The following is a 19,156-nucleotide window of genomic DNA, read 5'->3' on the forward strand; positions in this document are numbered from 1 at the left end:
GGCCTCGCGGGCGCTGCCAGCTTTGTGCTGAGGCAGGGCGACTCAAGTTGTTTGTTCATGAGTTGCTGCCTCTGGAGATGATTCCAGTGGTCAAGGGTGGGAAAGCTAGTAGTCAGTTTCAAATGCCTTGTTACTATCTTTGGCGAGTTTCACATTTGGGTACTTTGGTATTTTTATAAAAAAAAAAAATCTGAAAGTCCGTGGAGCTTTTCACCACTTGTGTAGAGCTCAGACTTCATAATGCAATAGAACCGAGTTCGAATCTCTGCTGTTCGTCCAACTGTGCTGAAGGTTTGAAGAAGGTAATTAACCTTCTCCTTTTCTAGTGCTTATTGCACACCCATGTACTCAATCCGACAAGAACCCTATGAGGTAGACGCTATTATCAGCATTCCCTATTTTACGGGCGGGGAAATGGAGGCACAGGTGGGTCACATAGCTTGACCAAGATCACCAAGAGTGAGCAAAGTACGGATTTAGACCCAGGGAGTTTGGCTCTTGAGCCTAGACTTTTAATTCTAACTTGGGGATACCAATAATAATATTCTGCTTGTAGGATTGATGTAGACGTCTGTGAGTGAATGCATTACAAAGTACTTACCCCTGTGCCTGGCACATAGAGTATCCACCATAAATGCTAGCTCTCATGAGTGTCTTGTGGCAGTAAGCTCTCAGGTATATTGTTGAATGAATAAGTGATTCTTGTTCTTTGCTCTAACTCCCTCATTGCTAAAATAACTTCGATTAATTAAATGACTATAGGGCAGATGAACAACCAAAGTGAGCTTAAAAATTAAACCAAGAACTTTAGAAGAGGAGGCAGGTTGCAGATCAGTAATGAGGCAGAGCCTCTCCTTTTCTCAGGTGATTCTCACAACAGCAGAAAATGGGCTCAGGGAAGCCCAGGGCCCTGGAGGTGAGCAGGCTTGTCAGTGGAGAGCTAGGACTTGAACTTTGGTTCTTTAATCCCTGGACCAGACACAGCTTATGGTGTTTGGAAACTCTCAGAAGAAGTTATTGTGTAAGAGGCTGGGGAAATTGCAATGTGTTGTGAAAGTAAACAAAAGTTTTATTATTTATAGAGTTCTATGAAGTAACCTCCTATAAATAAAATGCCCAATGCTTTAGTAGTTGTATGATAGTTAAAACCTCCTGTAAGTGAATGTATAAATTATTCACTGTCTTACCCCTGACATCAGATATGGATAATTTAAACCCCCTTCTACCACTTCCTCCGACACGTTCTAAAGAATACAGATTAAAAATATTTTTTAAACCCAGAATTATATCAAATTTGGGGGAAAGGCATGGAAAACAAATTTGCATACTATGTTTAGGAACAAGCTTGTTATGTCAAAATGTCAATAGTGGGAGTTGCATATCATTACTGACACATCTTGCTGTGGTGAAATGAATGCTTTCGACAAATCCTGTTTTTTGAGCCATGCCAAAATATGTTTGGCAGAACTGAGCTTGTTTTGGTCAATGCTTTCAAATTAACAGGACTCTTAAAAAGACCAGATGTTTCTGCTTGACCCGTAACTGATTTCTTGTAACCCTAGTGCATATTTATATTCAAACTCTATCTTGCAGTTTTCCTCAAAGAAGTAAATAACTTGGTTGGAAGTTTAACCTAGTTCACATATAGTTAAACTCATCATCCCAATAGAAATGCAGAACACAGTGTTTTGAAAATCCCAGGATTGTTTTATTTCTATACAGCATCTTAGAGGAAGTCTTTGTTCCTCATTTTTTTTTCATTCCTCATTATTATTACTAGAGTAAATCTCATAATTTCTTGGATGTTTCTACTGGAGTTGATAAAGCAAAAGAAATAAATCTAATAAACCATTTCATAGTTATATAAACTTTCTATTTATTAAACGTTTTTTGTTACTATAGCCACTTGGAGCATTTTTAAACAGACCCTTATCAGCATCTCAGCTAGGGTTGGACTTTGGTGATGATTTTGTCCACAAAACGCAATGTAAATTGGCATTCTAAAACCCACTTTCAAGTAGGACACAGATGTGAACACTGAATTTTCATTTGATTAATGATTAAAAATTTTGGTCTTTAGTTAGATATAATTTTGCCAATTTAATTATAGGATTATTTCTGTGATAAAAACAAATATTTAATCTGATAAAGGAAGTCATATTGAGCAAGTTGAAATGCTTAAAAGAGCAATACTACAATACAGTTCACTTCTCAGCCTATGTGGAAACACTAACTCATTAAAATCCTATCAGTCTGATTCTTCAACTTGCTTCTCAGAGGCCTGAGCAAAATAATTTTGGCGACAGCAGGGAAATTAGATTCCACTGTGTGCTATATACCTTGGACCTCTGGAAGGTTTTATCTCCTGCTGGGTGTCGTAGGTAGCCTGGCTTTGTACAACTGGGAAGACTTGCTTTTCCTGATTTCCATACTGTACTGTACAAAGGTTAGAAGACAAGCTCCCCCTGTGAAGCCGAAGATTTCCCAAGTTGAGACAAATTCTCTACCCTTGGTTCCTACACTTGTTGAATATTGAAATTAAATTCTCTTAAAATCAACATGTTTACACACCAAGAAGTAAATTAGGCAGAATACATACTCACTTTTTCATCAACTAGGTGTGCAGCAGGCAGATAAAAATGGGTATGTATTTATGCTGTAGTCTTCGACAGGAGAGTATGCTTGCTTAGAATTAGGTAAAATGTTCATTTACCTGAAATAATTGCCACTTTTGGGTAGCCAGATGGTGGGCACACCCATGTTCAAAGTAGGGTACCTTAATTTAGATCCAGATGGTTGGATTGAAAGGGAAATATAGCCAAGATAAAGAACATTTTATTCACTTTCAAAAGGGAGGCTGTTTTTCTTTGACCAACTTTGATAGGGTCTATAACATGCCAAAGTGAGACGACGTTAAAAATAGGAGGTCCTTTTCTATAAAGGATTGTTTAGAGAGAAACGATAGTCTCCAAGTAAAATGGGAAAATAATAGTGATAGTTCTTAAAGAGAATTGGGACCATCCTTTTGCAAAAATCTTGGGGAGAGAATGGAGGATTTTATCTCTGGGTAGGCATTTGCTCTACTGTGGTATTTCTGTGATCCGATGCCCTGTAATCTTCTGGGAATGAATTAATACTCATGATATTTAATACAAACAAGACATTCACTACATTATTTTTAGATTGAAAGCAGCTTCTCCCATTCACTCTGTTAAGAAGATAGCTTAACATGAGCAAGTAGGAGTATATCGCTTTTTGTCCCTCTATAGAGGACTGTGAACTGAAAAAATCTTTGAGAACCATTTGTTTCTGTAAAAACTTTTTTCTATGATTCCTTAATGGACTTAGCTCATTGTTTTTGTGTCAGGCTCACATAACCATATGGCAAAACTCAGTTCAGTGCTGGATTTTGAACACAATTCAAAATGCTACCAGTAAACTATATCTAGACAATGTTTACTAAAAAAAAAGCTCTGACCATTTAATAATGACTCACTCAGGGAGAAAATTTATGGAATTGGTGTTTGTCTTGCTGTGTTTCCTGTAGTGCCATTCGATTTCATCACCCTGGATAGTAATTAAATGTACAGTTTTTTTCAAATTATTTTAATTGACATAAAATTGTATGTATCATGTATAACCTAATGTTTTGAAGTATGCATACATTTGGAACAAATTAGTTAATTAACAAATGCATCACCTCATATAGCTATTTTTGTGGTGAGAATATTTAACATCTACTCTCAGCAGTTTTCAAGAATATAATATATTGTCATTAATTATAGTCATCTTGCTTTACAGCAAATCCCTTGAACTTATTCTTCTTATCTAAGTAATTATATATCCTTTGACCAGCAACTCCTCAACTCCATTCTTCCCCTAACCTCTTAGTATCTGGTAAACATCATTCTACTCTCTAACTCAATGAGGTCAACTTTTTTAGATTCCACATATGACTAAGATCATGCGATATTTGTCTTTTTGTGCCTCGCTTATTCACTTACATGAAGTCTTCCAGTTCCTCAGTGTTGTCTCAAATGACAGGACTTCCTTCTGTTTGTCTGAATAGTACTTCCTTAGTGTATGAATACATTTTCTTTATCCATTCATTCATTGATGAACTCTTAGGTTCCGTCTGTATATTGGCTACTGTGAAGAATGCTGCAATAAACATGTTGCAGATATCTCCTCAACATGATGATTTCTTTTTCTTTGGATATATAATCCCCCAGTAGTGGGATTGCCAGATCATGTGGTAGTTCTGTTTTTAATTTTTTGATGAACCGCCATATTGTTTTCCATAATGGCTATACTAATTTACAGTGTACTCATTTTCACCAACAGTGTACAAGGGTTCTTTTTGCTCCACATCCTTGCTAACAGTTGTTATCTTTTGTCTATTTGATAATAACCATTCTTACAGGTGTGAGTTGACATCTCACTGTGGTTGCATTTCCCTGATGATAAGTGATGTTGAACATTTTTTCATATACTGATTGGCCATTTGTATGTCTTATTTTGAGAAATTTTCATTCAGGTCTTTTGCCCACTTAAAAAAATCAGGTTTTGTTTTTTCTTGCTATTGAATTGTTTGATTTCATTATATATTTTGGTCATTAATCACTTATCGGATGTACAGATTGTAAATATTTTCTCCCATTGTATAGGTTGTTATTTTACCCTATTGTTTATTTCCTTTGCTGTGCAGAAACATTTTAGTTTGATGCAATCCCATTTGTCTATTTTTTGCTTTTGTTGCCTGTGCAGTTGCCTTTGTTTTTATTTATTCAGTGCAACTCCAAACTGAGCCTATCTGCTTTGGATCCCTTTCAAATAAAGATGGACCTGATGCTGGCCTTCCCAGTATTTGTTTGGTTTGCACAACGTGTTTGTTTCTTTAAACTGATTGTTGCCATTGTGTATGTAGATGGGCTTGAGCAAATAATGCAGGACAATATTTTAGGTGTGCTTGAAGATGGTGACATTTGGTCAATATTATTTACAAAAATAGGACTTACCTCTTTAAGTATGACTTCAAGGAGTGATACAAAAACAGTGAAGAAGAAATGATTTACCTTTAAGGCATAAATGTTTTACAGTCTGTAGGGAGGGCATCCCTCCTTCACCCCCATGCTCATCCTTCCAACCCCAGCAGTCAAAATCTTCATCATCACCATCACCATCATCATCATTTCTCAATTCTTTGCTTGTTCTTTACTTCCTTCCAGATTTACATTACTGGCCAGCTTCCACCAGGGTTTTTCAAAGTTCATGCCATCCTACTTTCTACTGCAGGAGACTGTATACTTTCTCCCACAGATAGAATTTTAGTAGGCAGAATTTTGGAAAATTCAAATGTGAAAAATACTTCCTGCTTTTTCCAGTTTCCTGGACAACCTGAAATGATGCACAAACAGGCACAGCTGTATGGTGGTGGTGGCACTGTGAAGGTAGAATAAGATTGGCAATGTTGCGTGGAGCTGAGTAAGGGTGAAGAACCCAGGCTCACCCTTCCTGCCTTCTTTGCCTCCAAGCTTCTGAATGCCTGAGTGGGCCTGACATGTATAGAACTCTGGCCCCAGTTGTACAGGGACAGGGAGAATTAATTCCTCCCAGTGCACACCTATGTGTGTGCTGCAGGATGAAGTTTTGTTTTAATCATTCACGTCTTTCCTCATGACTACACAACTAAAAAAAGAAAAATCAGAGGATAGACAAAGAAAGCAGTTTAAAAACTATGGTTGTTGGTTACTTTTTACGTCTTTAAAAAATAAATTATTTTAAAAAATCTTCTATCTTTTAAAAAATAGTCCACTTTTGTTGTGTTGCTGGATGGAAGTGTGTGTGTGTGTGTGTGTGTGTTTAGTGTGTTCAATCTCTTCCTCCTATGCATGGACTGTGGAACCAGACTGCTTGGCCTCATGTCCTGACTCTGCGACTTATTAGCTTTAAGACCTTGGCCAGGTTTCCTAATTGCTGTGTGTCTAGTGTCCTCCTCTGGAAAGTGGAAATAATGATACTCTATTGTACAGGGTGGTTGTGATGATCACATCAGTAATAAAGCACTTAGAACAGTGTCTGATAATTAGTAAGCACATCTGTGGTTATTAAATATAATTATACTATTCGATGGCTGGAGATCTGCTACTTGGGCTAGTACCGGGTTGTGTAGGACCAACATTCTTGCTTTGGGGTTTCCCCTTGCTGGCAAAACAGTGGGGAAATGGTCACCGTGGACATTCCTTTGACTGCTGTTTGTTTTTACCACCTAAGCAGAGTTCAAAAGACAGGGAATGGGAAAAGAAGGTGGGTAGGAAGAAGAAGAGCCTGGTCACCAGAAAAAAGAGAAGGAAAGAAAGGTTGTGGTATTTCAGCCAGAGAACCTCCTAGCTTGGATCAAATACTGGGAGATGGAGAGGGTTGAGGGAGCAGAAAGACTGAGGGAAACGAGAAACACACAAGTCTCTGATTACAGCAGTACTCTCTATTAGCAGTGAGAATAGCAGGAACCAGAGACTGAAGGGTCAGAAGGGTACCGGTACAACAAGAAGAAAAGCCCTACGTACCAAGGGAAAGGCATCTCAATCATTAGATATTGTTCCTAAGACTTTATGTGAATTTTGACAACAGCAGTACTTTATAATACTTACGTAATGTTTTGCCTCTTTCCAATAGAAAAACATGAATCTCAGACACTAATTTTATTTATTTTTATGAAAACCTAATATTATGACCTGGGAAAGTCATTTTAATGCATTCATAATACCCTTCAACAATGATGATCAAGTACACAGTACTTATTTTTGCTAAGCGTATTTAGTACATAAATGGTGAAACAATTATGAATATTATGCTCTGTTTTTATAACACGATTATTCACATATGCACCACTTCCTACATACATATTGCTGGCATTATTGCCTTATGTTTTTAGTTTACTCCAATGGTTATTTAAAAAAAAATAGACTACACACTTGCTTATAGTATTGAATATTCAGCAGGAGTACTTCTCTTCTGAAATAGCAGAGGTTTAATGACTCATTGAAGTGCATAAAAACACACAGTCTAAACAACGACCCATTTTGGCTTAAAGAATTTTGTCATAGAACTGGCCGGGCGCGGTGGCTCAAGCCTGTAATCCCAGCACTTTGGGAGGCCGAGATGGGCGGATCACGAGGTCAGGAGATCGAGACCATCCTGGCTAACATGGTGAAACCCCGTCTCTACTAAAAAATACAAAAAAAAAAAAAAAACTAGCCGGGCGCGGTGGCGGGCGCCTGTAGTCCCAGCTACTCCGGAGGCTGAGGCAGGAGAATGGCGTGAACCCGGGAGGCGGAGCTTGCAGTGAGCTGAGATCCGGCCACTGCACTCCAGCCTGGGCGGCAGAGCGAGACTCCGTCTCAAAAAAAAAAAAAAAAAAAAAAAGAATTTTGTCATAGAGTAACAATTTGCATTTTGGATTAACAATTTTAAATGGAACACGTGTGACTTCCATGACCTTGTAACAGTCCGCTTACTGCAATCAGTTGAATAGTAACTAGATGTTCCATTGAAACTTTCCTTTAGGTCTTGGAAGTTTTTATTGCCAATCTTAAATTACTGCTTTATTAGAGAAATTGCAGTTACTATAGAAGTAGGTTCAAAATCATTTTCCTCTGTGTTATGCATAGATGTGGTCAAAAAGAAAACCTTTCAAATCACCCATGCTGTTTGTGAGGTTCTCTTGGTTTTGGTGGATTCCACAGTGAAATGCTGTGAATCAATCTGAATACTAACAGTGTTATGCAAATGTTTGTTTCCTCTGCATGTCTTACCTTTATGAAAAGGCAAACTGAAAAATAATGGAGCAGAAATTGTTTTGTATCACATACTGTAATTTGTTGGCAATATCAACCAACATTAATGCATTACTTCTGCTGAATGTTATCATAATGACTTGATACATGTAGCTTGCCTAGTGAACTTCCGCAGAAATAAAAAGAAATCAATTCTCTATATCCTTCAGAGGCAACACGGAGCTTTAAGCCTTCCTTCTTAGCTCAACCAAAATGTCAAATAGACAAGTTGTTAAGAAAATAAAGTAATTTATTTTAGATAGAAGAGAATTAAAATACATGTATGTTATTCACATTTTTTCCAGTTATGCTAAAATGACATTCTAGGAATCACACTCCCAGAATGTCACTTTTGAAAGTGGAATTTTTTATGGTAATAGACAGATTCATTAAAAGATAAAAATGATTTTGTTTAAGAAAGGTGGAGAATAATAGACAACAAAATGCTTATCCCCATTACCTTCTGCCTTTTGCTGTTTTGTTTACTTTTTGCTGCATTTACATATATTTTTCATGTCCACACTATATATTGAAATATTTCTATTTTTAATTAATTTTTTATATTTCTTATACTTGGTATTCTGCTTACCACCTCAAACTCACCACAAATTCACTCCAAACTTGTTATTTTTTTCTCAAAATCACTGTTGTTGTGGGCCTCTTTGATGTTTTTAATGACCGTAAGCAGAAGAGAAGTCTCACTTCCACCAATTGAAGGCAACCACAAAATATATGCAGTGAAGACAAAATTATATTTTTGAAATTCTGCAGGCATTGTTGCCTGTTAAGGGCACCGACCTGAAACTGGCTCTCTTTGTTAGAAAAAAGAGTATCAAGGTTGAAAAAGATGTTGCAGATAGACTTGAAATACTGAGATCTGATGTAACCAGAATTTGCAAGACAGCAGACAGGGCACAAACTTAATATGTGAGTGAAAACTTTATTGAAGGCTTATTTCTGTGCTACCTATAGTCAGCTCACTCATTTGTACATCCAACTCTGACCTTTAAACTTCCACCCAGGTTTTCAGACCAATTATTATGCTTTCTTCTTCATAAAACCTTCTTTGAGTTCTTTAAGCTAGTGGTTTTCAGCTGGGACAATTTCTTCCTACAGTGGACATCTGCAATGTCCAGAGACATTTTTGCCCATCTCAACTGGGGAGAGATGATACTGGCATCTAGTGGTAGAGGCTAGGGATACTGCTAAAGGCACAGGACAGTCCCCGCAACAAATAATTATCTGCCTAAAATGTCTGTAGTGCCAACATCGAGAAACTCTGCTTTAGGAGAATGTAATTTCTTCATACATTTTTCCCTCTTTGTCATGGCTTTGTTTGTATAATACCTGTCCAGGTATATGTTTAATTTATTTTATTAGCATAGAAACTCTTTGCAGGAAGGAACCATATATATTTGTCTTTTTCTTCCCAGTATCGAACACTCAAAAATGAATGATTAAAAGGAGCAAATGCATTATAGAACTTGTAGTAAAAAGCTGTTTAGTGGTAGTGTAATTTAACATCTTTAAATAACCAATCACATTTGGGGAATATTTTACTTCTGATTTTTGTTCAGTTGTAGGATCTCAAGCTTGGAAAACACCTTAAATGTAGTCTAGTCCAACTGCTCTTCTTTACCAAAGGACTTCTTTTGATTTTCTAAATACTGAATTGAAATTCAGTTGCAATCATCCTCAGGTGCCAGACTGTGAAATTGGTATTTCCTCATTTAGACATTATCAGAACACATGGGGGCCCTCTGTGCATGGGTATATACTGTGTATGTGAATTCATTAAGAATAGTAATTGCAGAAGAGGCCACTAGGTGATCTGTATCGTTCTTTTCAACCCGGAGGATCAGTGATGTAAATTGCTTCCTTCCCTAACATGCTTACTTACTTGGTAAGGCAAAAAGAGACTGCACTGTGTTTTTTCTCTGCACAAATATTGGTTTAATCAAATTATTCTTAGCCCAGAGGTATTTACATCTTTTACACCTAATCAATTCTTACCCACTAATTACTTAATATCAAAGACATCTTTGATTTTCACTTAAAGGCCAATTCATTCTAATTACAACCTCTCTGTTGAACTCTTGTAGAACTCTTCCCCTAGTATTATTAGTTGTCCTTTAATTTTCCATGAGAAAATATTATACACATATATATATATTTCATGGAAAAATATATTTTTCAATTAGACTGCAAAGGCCTTAAATATGAAAATGGTTATATCTTTAAAAGAAATTGTACCAAGTACCTAATACAGGGTGAGTATCCCCACTCCAAAACTTCAAAATCTAAAATGTTACAAAACCCAAAACTTTTTGAGTGCTAACATGGTGCTCAAAGGAAATGTTTATTGGAATATTTTTTATTAGGATTTTTGGGTTAGGGATTCTCAGCGGTAGTATATAATGCAAATATTCCAAAATCTAAAAAAATCCAAATTCTGAAACGCTTTTGGTCCAAAGCATTTCAGATAAGAGATACTCAACCTGTATAGCATAAAGCTCACACATAGCAGACAACATTCCTTCAGTGATTGAATTGGAGTTCTCAGATATTTCAAAGTTAAAAGGAAGTAACTTTGACTCATATATAAAATCCCATAGGCATCTTTTAAGTAGCCTCAGTGAGAAATATTAAGCTCAGTGGACATTTTAATTAATAAGCTGAAAGATAAGATTCACAAGCATTATGTAAGATAAAAGCATATGAAGACAAAATCATAAATGGGTGCATTTTAACTAAAAGTACTGACAATTCATTAAGCAGAAAGTGTATTACTAATCAGTAAAAAATAGTAAGAAAAATATTACCATGATACTGGCAAATTGGGAAAGAAGAATCTTTGTTACTTACAGCTGAATTAAGATGTTTATAATTATAGCTAAAAATTAATTTTACCGTTTTGAAATGTAATTCAGAAAATGTGAGTTTTAGACCCAGCTTTGTGCAAATTGTCTGTATAACTTCAGATAAATCACTTCATCCTACTGGATCCACTTTTTCAACTTAGAAATTTATGAGAGTAGGACACTTTGTTTCTAATATTGCTTCCAGCTTTAACCTCATATTTGTATGAAGATTTACAGTTAAAATCTCTTTTCCATATATTATCTCATTTTATCATCTTGACTTTTGTAAGGAAAGCCTAGAAAACATATTTTCCTTGTACTAATGAAAACACAGGGTCAGATAGTTAAGTTCCTTAACCAAGCTTGGTGTGTAGCAGCCTGTTGCTATTTACAAGATAACTCTCAAAAACCTTGTCTATGAAGATAAGTAACGATTTATCTTTAAAATGTTTTATTTTTCTCTATTCTAAAACTAAGATTTAAAAAATGAGGCCCTCAATGATCAATGTAAGCTTCATAATTTAAAAATAGTGTAAAATTTATACCTTGTGCTTTGAGCTAGGGATAGCCAATAAGATTCAATACACATGTCAACCTGTATTGATTGGTAGTAGTTGCCTGAAGTGCTGTGCTGAGAATAATTCTGAGGCCAAGTTTGGGTTCAGTGGGAAAGTTGCCATGTTAGATTAACCATGTATATCATGGATGATGGAGAGAGGAGTGGTGGCAGAACTACTATGGAGGAACAAACTTTTTAAAGAAATCGCTTCAGAACTCAATAGTATTCTGTTAACAGTCTAATATTGACTTGCCTTATATCGTTTTGTAACTAGTATTATTTAAAAAGTTTGATTAACTTTTGTCATGAATGTTTTTCTTATTTAGAAGAATGTCTGAGTGCCTTTTTTTTTTCTTTTGAGACGGGGTCTTGCTCTGTCGCCAGGCTGGAGTGCAGTGGTGTGATCTTGGCTCACTGCAACCTCTGCCTTCCGAGTTCAAGCGATTCTCCTGCCTCAGCCTCCCGAATAGCTGGGACTACAGGCATGCGCTACCATGCCCAGCTAATTTTTGTACTTTCAGTAGAAACGGGGTTTCACCATGTTGGCCAGGATGGTCCTGATCTCTTGACCTCATGATCCGCCCACCTCGGCCTCCCAAAGTGCTCGGATTACAAGTGTGAGCCACCGTGCCCTACTGAAGAGTTCTTCTTAAAATATTTAATCTTTGTCTTCATTTGTAACCATAAACCATGAAAGAATATAAAAGGTGCTTTCAGTTGGAATTTTAATAAGATACAGCTTGATCTGAAAACTTGAGTGCAATATATATGTATGTATATGCATGTGTGAGCTTACATTGACATTTATTTTATTCATATATTTATTATATATTTATTATATTAATATACATCTGGTATATTAACATTAACATGTATTAATATAACATTTATTATGAGGAGGAAAAAACAATGTTCTCCAGACTATTCAGTATAAACATTTATTCCTGTGCTCCAAGAAAGGTTGAAGATGTGAATCAGCAACTGCTCCATGCTAGTCACAGTCATAGGTGGTTTACATCCTTTCTTTTCCTCTAAGCTGTACAATACTTTTTGAGTTAGACTTGATTATTTACTTTTTCAGCAATGACCAACTACATCTTAGGAAAATTTAATAACTGCCCAAGATGGCATAGCTAAGAAAGTTTGTGGAGCCAGAATTCAGACCAGAATTTATCAGGTCTCAAAATCCCTTTTCTGAACAAAACCAGGCTGTGTCTTGTTGAGATTTTAGGGCACAGATATTTCCCAAGTGATGATCTATGTTCTTCATATATCTGAGGACAATTTTTGGATTTTGATTTCATTGTCTTGACATGTTGTGCAGCTTCAGGGAAGAAAGTGAAGCACACCAAAAAGGAGAATCATCACTTTCCAGTTCTGGCCAGTGTGATGCCAGTGAGCTGTTTTTCTGTAGTGTGTCATCTTTCATCTAACAAGCACTTCTCTGGGTTTAGCGAATTTATTTTAATTGAGACAGAAACTGCCCTGAAATCTTTTATGGTTGGGGAAGTATATTACATAGGATTGTGCTTTCATACTATTCATGCACTTAAGTTTGGTTCACAAAAATAATTGCAATTTGGAATAATATATTATTTCATCAACAGACGTGTGTAATGTGGCCATAACTTAACTCATAACATGAATGTAATAGAGAATGTCATTTTCTTTTTTCCAGATTCCTTGGTGTTACTCAGTTTTCGCCTACACATGCCAGAAAGGCATTTCCTTGTTTTGATGAGCCAATCTACAAGGCTACTTTCAAAATCAGCATCAAGCATCAAGCAACCTATTTATCTTTATCTAATATGCCAGTGGAAACTTCCGTGTTTGAGGAAGATGGATGGGTTACGGATCACTTTTCACAGACCCCTCTCATGTCCACATATTATTTAGCCTGGGCAATTTGCAACTTCACATACAGAGAAACTACCACCAAGAGTGGGGTTATAGTAAGTATTTTCAGCTTAATGATGTTTTTGGATAATGTATACTGTGTAAAGTAACCTGATTTCTGGATTAACGATGAATCATTTCTAACCTTTTTACACCTTATATAGTGGAATTCTTTCTTTAATTCTTACGGGGCAGGGGGGTTACATATTTTACTGGTTTCAAAGTGTCAGAGAGAAACCTGTCTTCTATACCCAGCACTCTTATTCCCTTAACCACCTCCACCTCCCTCCCCCATCATCCTTATTCTTCCTTATCTCTACCTGCACTATTGTACATCTCTGGAACAGCTGCTGCTGTCTGTTTTGGAAAATTGCCTGTTTGTATGACTGGGAAAGCTACTTCTTTTTATTGTAACATATTTGAAATGTACAGAACATATGGTGAGTAATATAGTAAACTCCATATACCTACTAGCCAGATCAACAGAACTAAATATTTTACCATCTTCAGTCTAATGTTATTGCTGAGAAAGTAAAACATAGGATGCAGTTGAAGCTCTCCATGTAACCATCCTTTGATCTCATTGCCTTGGCCTTTCCCTTAGAGATCAACACTGTCCTGAATTTGGTGTTTGCTATTTCCATACATATTATCCTGCAATTATTTCATATCTATGTATATACACACACACACACACACACACACACACACACACACACACAATACATGACATATTTTAAAATTTCACGTAAGTGATTTTTTATTGTAGATAATATCTTGCAACTTATTTTCATTTCATTTTATTTTTATTTTCTTAGGAAGGATGAGATAGAGAGAGCATTGTCTGCATTAAATTTGTAATAAGAATCTATTGGATTCTCTTTGATGGCTATCATTTGTGACACCATGGTATTCTAGGCACTTTTTACATGCAATTACATTGCATTAGGGTAGACTATGCCATGTTGAATTAACAATTTTTGCCTCATTTCAATGGCTTACATGATACATATGCATTTATTTTAATTTTCATATTAATTTTAAGACAAGGTATTATGATTCCACTTTTTTTTTTCCAAATGAGTAAAGTAAATCGAGTACAGTTTAAGGAGATTAAGTAAGTTGTCCAGGGGCTAAACGTAAGCAAATGGTAGAGCTGTAAATCAAATTTGGTTGGTTTGGTCCTACGTTTCGGGCTTTTCCCCCTGTGCCTTATGAATTCTGTGTTCCACTATTTCACTTGTGTGTCTATAAGAAAATTCAGATTGTGATTCTTCTCATCCAGTAACCTTTGTATTCAGTGTTGCTTGAACACAGCAAAATAGGTGAATAGAAATCTATATTTTTAATTTGTAGGAAGTTGATAGTTCTAAAATAACCTAAATTTTGAAAAATAGTTTTGGCTACAGAAATTTTCCTCACTGTTACTTTTAATTTAAATCACTGTGGGACCTGTTTAAGAAATAAAATCTGCCAGCATACAAAATCAATGCTATTACTGAAAAACTGCTTGTAATGAATTCATCTATCTAATCATTAACATCATGTTTTAAATGCAGACTTTTTAGAAGGCTAGTAGGCGTTTTACTCTTTTGGACTTATAATCATTTGATATGTTGAATTTCTCTGATGTTTGTTGATGTCTTCTGTGGGCATTTCAAGGCTGTACTCATTGGACCATACACAGACATGGAACACGAAGACACCTCATTTCATTTTACGTCTTCAAAAGTTGATGATTGACTTGCTGTGGGTCAACTAGCATAGGGTACATTGGAAATTCTTTTTTCTAGTATGTTTTCTTTAAAGTATCTTAAAAGTGTTTTCAGCCCTAAACAATTATGCTTATTGCTAAGTGACCCATGTTTTAAAGCCAGACACACTCTAATAGTTATTTAGATGTGATTTTTTATTAGAGTTAAGAATCTCTAAGTAATTACTAAATATTTTAAAATTCTTGCTTAATAACTTTTATGTAGAAATGATAAAACATTCTACCAGAGAACACTGAAAGGTCAATTGAAATAAAATTTTAGATTGCATAACCTAAAATACTAACATCTATAAAAAAGAAAACAAAATTGCCATTGGGAGCTCTTATTTATCAACTGTGGAAATATAGTTTAAAACTTACCTCCTTTTTTTCTGTCACTCTTTTGAAATACAATCTGTTTTCTTTTCACTGCCTTTCCCCTTTATTATTCGGAGCATATGAGAATGACATTTCTCAACACTTAACAGCTGGAAGGAGTGGAAGTTTAGCTTTAGAATCTTGGATGTAGGACGGTCACAGGAAGTCCAGGTGGTCATTTCAGATCAGAAACTGAAGCAATTTTCTTTGAGATATGAAAGAGGAACTTGAGTAGCATATAAATAATACACAGCTAAATGGTAGCAGGGCCATAAATGTGAATATTTGAGACGTCATCATCACTGTTATTCTTTGCTTATCAAGCTACCTACACTTTGCAAGGCTCTATTCTAAGTAATTAGAAACATTTTTTAAAAATCTAAAATCCTTCTGGTACAGAGATTGCAAATTCAAGTATTCAGACTGAATCCAAGGCTGCAGCCATGTTTTGTTTACCCATCCCCAAAATGGCTTAACATTTTTTATATTAGTTGTCAACATTTAGAAAGTAGAAGATTGCACATAAACTTATTTATTTCTGGCTTCTCTTGAAAAATGGAAAGCTCTTGTAACACTTAGGTTATACTCCTATTTGGTACCACTTGTTCATTCATTTATTCCTTCAACAGGTATTTATTGACTGAATGACAGGTATTGTTCTAGACTCTTGTGATATAGCATCAAACAAAGCAGAAAACTTTCCTGCTCCCAGGGAGCGTATATTCTAATGAGGGGAGAGAGGCAATAAACAAAAAATATATAATATGTCAGGTAGTGATATATGCTATCATGAAAATCACTATGCTAGAGCTGGGTAGTGGTGACTCACTTATGTGGGGCATTTGCTTCCCAGTTTAACTTAATCCAGACCACTTTTGTTCTTTTGCATCTAGTCCGTTTCACTGATACTTAGTTCCTGTTTTGATCAATCCTATAGATGTTCGGAGTTGAAAATCCAGAGGGTAGCCTAGGACTGTACATAGGAAAAACAATGAATTCATTAATTGTGATTTAGAAACACTAGTATTCACATATTCACGAATTGCTTTGATTGAAAGTTGTGGAAAATAAGTTCAAGACTAGTTGGAAGAGAGAGAAATTGTTAATGTTTGAAGTCTAGGGATGTGCTTCATGGAGGAGACAGGATTCAATATGGCCCTGAATGATGGCTTGGTCTTGCAGAGGCAGATAACGTGTGCATATAATTCTTTGCCAGGGAAATATTAATAGGAAAAGACACAGAGGTAGGGATATCTCTATGGAATATAGTGTAGCATGATGATTATAAACATTGATTTTAGAATCAGATTAGTCTGTTTCAGAATTATTGCTTTGCTTTGCGTCTCTGCAAACTTTGTTAATTACTTAACCTCTTTTTATTCTGATTTTCTTGTTTGAAAACTGAAAGTATGAATTTTTCCTCTACAATATTGTTCTGGTTTCTATCATGTCATTGCAAACTATTCCAGAACTTAGTGGCATAAAACAGCCATTTTATTATGCTTAAAGTTTCTGTAGGCTAGGAATTTGGAAGGGCACAGTGGTGGTAACTTCTCTGTGCTCAATGATGTCTGGGGCCTCAGTTGGGGAAGCAGGATGTTTGGGGGGTGACTTAACAGCTAGGGGCCAGAATCATTTGAAACCATCTTTGTCTGGTGGTTGTGCTGTCAGTCTTCTGGGATGTGAGCTGAGGCCGTCAGTCATATATCCATGTGTGGCTTCTTCATGTGGCCTGGGCTTGTTCAAAGCATGATGGTCTTAGGATAGTTGGACTTCTTATGTGGTAGTTCAGAGCTCCAAAGGTGAGTGTCCTAAAAGAACTAGGTGGGCGTTATGTGGAATTTTTTAACTTATCTTCAGAAGTCACAGAGCATCACTTCTAAGACATTCTATTGGTTATGAGTCACTAAGCATAGTGCTCTTTCAGCAAAAGAGGGCATTAGACCCCAACTCTTGACAGGAGGAGTGTAAAAGAATTTGTAGGCCTGTTTTAAAATTAACATAGTCTGCTCTCTGCCTGCAGATTATTTATATTCATCCTACAGACAACATATACTTGTCAGTAGGTCTCATCCCATTATAGCATCAGGCTCAGAATTGAGGTCCAGGCTTCACCATCTAATTTAGGTTCAAGCATCGAAGAGATGACTTGGTTTGGTTTCTTGGGCATAGTTTCTCTCACTCTGAAGACCTGTTACTGAAAGATACAAGCTATCTTACCTCACTTTTCTCCCTTCAACAGACAATAAGACTGGAATATGGTTATGACAAAAGCCATTTCCATTCAAGAATGGAGGAAATGGGAAGATACAGTAGTCACTAGCCCACAGCAATTCTGAAACCCAACTGGGCACATGTTACCAATTCCTTAATTATGGATGAATGGCCGGTCCCTGTGAACTGTTCTCTTTGGCATTTGGCCCTACCCTTTGGGCTCTTTGTTTTGCCTTCTGAGGCATCCTTTCTCTTCTAATTAAAAAGTAGTTTGTGTTTGCAACCAAATAGTCATAATTGCATAAAAGTACAGCCAGTGCATATCCATGGGTTCTACATCCAGGGACTCAACCAGCTGTGAGATTCAAAAAAAAAAAAAAAAAAAAAAAAAAAAAAAAAAAAACTATTTAAGAAAATTGTATCTGTATTGAACAGGAGCTAGACTTTATTTTTCTGGTTCTTCTTCCCAACAATAGAATATGGCAACTATTTACACAGCATTTACATTGTATTAGGTATTATATGTAATCTAGAGATGATTTAAAGTATACAGGAAGACATGCTTGGGTTCTATGCAAATACTATACCATTTATATAAGGGACTTGACCGTCTATAGATTTTGGTATCCATGGGAGGTCCGGGAACCAGTCCTCATAGATACCAAGGGATGACTGTAGCTTGTGTTTACAATAGATTTGAATAACCTCAGCTTGCTTCCTACCAGTAAAATGTTGGGGCTACAAACACCTATTTTTCTTTTGTATTGGCTCTGTTACATTCAGCCCAAGCAGGTACACTTATGTTAAAAAATGTTGGCTTTTTATGTATCAAGTTATATCCACTCCATTAGACAAAATGATACCCACAGATCTCTTTAAGATGAACCTTTGTCTACTTTGAGGCTTTGTGGAATAAAAATTCTTAGATGCTCTTTTATTTAACAGGCTTTATGAGGCATACCCTTAAGATCTTTATAAAGCCTTTTGCCTTTTTGAAGAGGTTATGGGGCATCACTTTAAGAGTTTCTGAGGTCTTGATAAAGACTCGTCCTTGGCTTCATCCTTAGACCATTTTTGTCCTGACAGTGACCTGAATTTGTTGTTTTTCTGAAGCTGTTTCTTACTATGAGAATCTTCCATTATCTGAAGAAGCTGAGAAGAAGGAAAAGTTTTAATTTCAAAACTAGCAAGTCCTGGCTCTTTTATATTTCCTCTAAATTTTGCTTGAAAACCAGACAGTTTAATCTTAACCTCATCTCTTCTCTTTTATAATTTTCATGGCCATTGAGAAGAAGCCAGGTGGCACTTTAAATGTTTTGCCTGGAAATCTCCATAGCTAGAAAATATAGTTCAGTAGTTATATTTCTCATTTTCCATAGCACTACAAGTAATGAGGTTGCCACACTTTTGTCTACTACATAACAAAGGTCCCCTTTCCTTCAGCTTTCAATAACATTTACCTTACTATGCTTCAAGCTCTCACCAACAGCCTCCTCAAGCCCCAGAGGCTTCTGCTAACAATCCCAAGGCTTTTCTAGTTTTTGCTCCTAGTCTAGTCCCAAAGTCAATACCACATATTTTAAGGCTTTTGATATGGCGGTGCCCTAATTCCAGGTATCAAAATTGGTTCAAATCAATATTGCTGAATAAGAAATCATTT

The 19,156-nt window shown here is 36.2% G+C and overlaps 1 protein-coding gene across 2 annotated transcripts in view; it reads left to right on the forward strand.

Annotated features, from left to right (window-relative positions):
* Positions 1-19,156, forward strand: part of TRHDE (thyrotropin releasing hormone degrading enzyme) — a 420,293-nt gene that overhangs the window by 1,670 nt on the left and 399,467 nt on the right. For both annotated transcript variants that reach the window (XM_050749271.1, XM_050749272.1), the window contains exon 2: positions 12,934-13,207. In XM_050749271.1, the coding sequence (XP_050605228.1) occupies positions 12,934-13,207 (274 nt within the window). The remainder of the gene's footprint in view (positions 1-12,933; positions 13,208-19,156) is intronic.

The sequence above is a fragment of the Macaca thibetana genome, chromosome 11 (assembly GCF_024542745.1).
Source record: "Macaca thibetana thibetana isolate TM-01 chromosome 11, ASM2454274v1, whole genome shotgun sequence".
Taxonomy (NCBI): Eukaryota; Metazoa; Chordata; class Mammalia; order Primates; family Cercopithecidae; genus Macaca; species Macaca thibetana.